General features: G+C 73.8%; 1 protein-coding gene across 1 annotated transcript; it reads left to right on the forward strand.

Moving 5' to 3' along the window:
• Positions 1–1,133: 1,133 nt before the first annotated feature.
• SP6 (Sp6 transcription factor) lies at positions 1,134–2,270 on the forward strand. Its single transcript, XM_027719726.2, has one exon. It carries the CDS (start codon positions 1,134–1,136, stop codon positions 2,244–2,246), a length of 1,113 nt encoding a protein of 370 aa, XP_027575527.1. The 3' UTR covers positions 2,247–2,270.
• The last annotated feature ends 680 nt before the right edge of the window (positions 2,271–2,950 follow it).

Genomic DNA, 2,950 nt, shown 5'->3' on the forward strand with positions numbered 1-2,950 from the left:
CCCTGCCCTCCTGGGTGACACCTGGCAGGGGAAAACGGTGTCCCCACACAGCTGGGGGGTCTTCCCGGGCAGCCTCCCTGCCCCAGACTCAGTGCTGGGGATCGGGGGGGCTCTGGGGGTCCGGCCCCTTTGTTCGGGGGATCCTCCACCCCAAAGCTTCCAGCACGCTCCGAGTGTCTCCCTGAGGGTCTGTCCCTGTCCCACACGGGCTGGGCGTGTGTGTGTGGGGGATGTGTGTGAAGGGTCGGGGAAACAGCGGGGAGGGGGGGGCTGGGAGAAGGAGATGGTGGCAGGAGGGGTTTTTTGGTGAGGGGGGGTCTCGGCCACCCCTCCCCGCGGCGCCGGTGGGAAGTCGGGGGGCGGGAGCCGGTGGCGGCAGGTGGATTTCGACACCGGGGTGGGGCCCGTCCCCAGTGGGGTTTGCAAAGCTCCCGCTGAGTCACGGCCGCCCTGCCGGGGAGGCAGCGGCCGCCCGGGGGTCTGGGGGTGCAGCGGGTGCCCCGGGGGGTCCCAGAGCCCGCCTTCAAAGGGCTGCCGCGGGCCCTGCCCGGGGCTCCTCCGCCTCATCCCGCTACCAACCAGCCCCCAAAAACGCCCGGGGGCTTCCAGGTGGGATTAGGGCAGGAGCAGGGAGGGGGGTGATGGTTTCCCAGCCCGGCTGAGGGGCGGGAGAGCCAAGGTGGTCTCGTGGGTGCTGTCGGGACATGGGCTTGGGGACGCCACTCACGTCCCCTTGGGTGCTGGGGGACACGGCCTGGGGGGTGACAAGGCAGGGGCTGCCGGTTTCCTTGGATTTTGGAATTAGCCACCGACCGCTCTGGGCCGTGACCCACCGTCACCACCAAGGGGTGGCGCGGGGTCCATAAGGGACGGGTGTTAAGGGATGGCTCCCCCCAGGCCGGTGCCACCATCCTGGTGTCACATCGGGCTGCAGAGCAGCGAACCCCCCTCGGTTTGGTGACCCCCAAAAGGCGGGTGACGGGCACGGGAGACGCTGCCGGTGCGCGGAGGGGCGGGGAGGGGGGGTTGCGGAGATTTGTCCCCCCCTCTTCTCACACCTCTTCTTCCCCCCCCCTCCCCTCCCCGCCCACCCCTCCTCGGCCCCGCAGGTCTGTGCGCGCCGCCGCCCCGCGATGCTGACGGCGGTCTGCGGCTCCCTGGGATCCCAGCCCTCGGACGCGCCCCGCGCCTCCCCGACCCACCTGGACCTGCAGCCGCTCCAGCCCTTCCAGCCGCACGCCCCCGCCGCCCCGGGAGCCCCCGACTTCGCCTCCCCGCTGCCCCCCCCGGAGCTGCCGCTGCCGGGGCCCGACGACTCCGCCTTCGCCGCCCCCGGCGCCTACGAGCCCCATGGCCCCCCGAGGTTAGAGCTGCCCCCCGACGGCCCCGCCGCCCCCGGCGCCTACGCCAAGCTGCTGCCGGCCCCCCCGGACATGGCGCACCCCTACGAGCCCTGGTTTCGGCCCCCCCACCCCGGCGCCCCCGGCGAGGAAGGAGGGGGCGTCAACTGGTGGGACCTCCACGCCGGGGCCAGCTGGATGGAGCTGCCCCCCGGGCAGGGCGGGGGGCTGCAGGTGCCCGCGCACCCCGGGCTGCCGCCGGCCCTGGGGGGGTACGGCCCCGGGGGGGAGCACCAGCTCTGCGCGCCCCCCGCCCACCTCCTGCCGCCGCCGGCGCAGCATCTCCTGGGCGCCGAGGGGGCGAAGGCGCTGGAGGGTCCCCCGGAGCCGCGGGGGCCGGAGGCGGAGGGCGGGGGGCGTCCCAAAGGCGCCCGGCGGGCCGTGCCCAGGGGCGGGGGGCAGGCGGCGTGTCGCTGCCCCAACTGCCAGGAGGCCGAGAGGGGCGGCCCGTGCCCCGAGGGGGCGAAGCGCAAGCACCTGCACAACTGCCACATTCCGGGCTGCGGGAAGGCGTACGCCAAGACCTCCCACCTGAAAGCCCACCTGCGCTGGCACAGCGGCGACCGGCCCTTCGTGTGCAACTGGCTCTTCTGCGGCAAGCGCTTCACCCGCTCCGACGAGCTCCAGCGGCACCTCCAGACCCACACCGGCGCCAAGAAGTTCGCCTGCCCCGTCTGCGGCCGCGTCTTCATGCGCAGCGACCACCTGGGCAAGCACATGAAGACCCACGACGGGGGCAAGGACGGGGCCGAGCCCGAGGGGAAGGGCGCCGGGGACCCGTCGGCCGCCAAGGGAGGAGGCAAGAGGGAGCCCGAGGGGGGCAACGCCGCCGCCCCCACAAACTGAGCCGCTGAGCCCCGGGGGGGGGACACACACACGGATGGAGGCGGGGAGGACCGGGGGGACCCTTCGGGGCCGGTCTCCGAAGGGATTTGGGGTGTGTGTGAGGGGGGGTGGGCGCAGGGCTGGCCCCTTGTGCCGCGGGTGGTGGCGAGGAGGGGGGGACAAGGCTGGTGGCACAGCCCCGGCCCCGCTGCGGCGTTTGGGGAGCGCCGGAGCCGGAGCTGCCCCGAGGCGGTTTCACTTGTCCCGCTCCCGCTCTCCCGCCCCGGTTCTTCTCTCTCTCCCCCCCCATCCTCCCCCGGCTTCCCAAATCTTTTTTTTCGGGAGGCTGCTGGCAGGCGGCGGGGCTGTTTGGGAGGAACATCAATGGGAGCCGAAGGAGCAGGCGCTGCCCGGGCACGTCCAGCCCAAAGGGGAGGAAGGAGAAGGAGAAAGGGAGAGAGGAGAAACCCGGGAGCCGCCGCTCGGGGAGGGCGGCCGCAGCCCCCCGGCCCCCTCCCCGCGGTCCCCTCCAAACTGTGGCACCGCGGGCTCAGCCCCCCCCTCCCGCCCCGTGCCAGCCCCTTTCCTGATCACCCCACGAGTTTTTGGCACGTGGGGGACACTCGGGGCGGGTCGGGGGCTGCCCACAGCCCCCCTCCCCGGCTGGGGATGCTGGGCCGGGGGGTGGTCCCGCACCCCGGGAAGCCCCTCCTGGGCCAGGAGCT

This window comes from Pipra filicauda, unplaced genomic scaffold (genome assembly GCF_003945595.2).
Source record: "Pipra filicauda isolate LSUMZ 115617 unplaced genomic scaffold, ASM394559v2 scaffold1421_size33978_pilon, whole genome shotgun sequence".
Classification (NCBI taxonomy): domain Eukaryota; kingdom Metazoa; phylum Chordata; class Aves; order Passeriformes; family Pipridae; genus Pipra; species Pipra filicauda.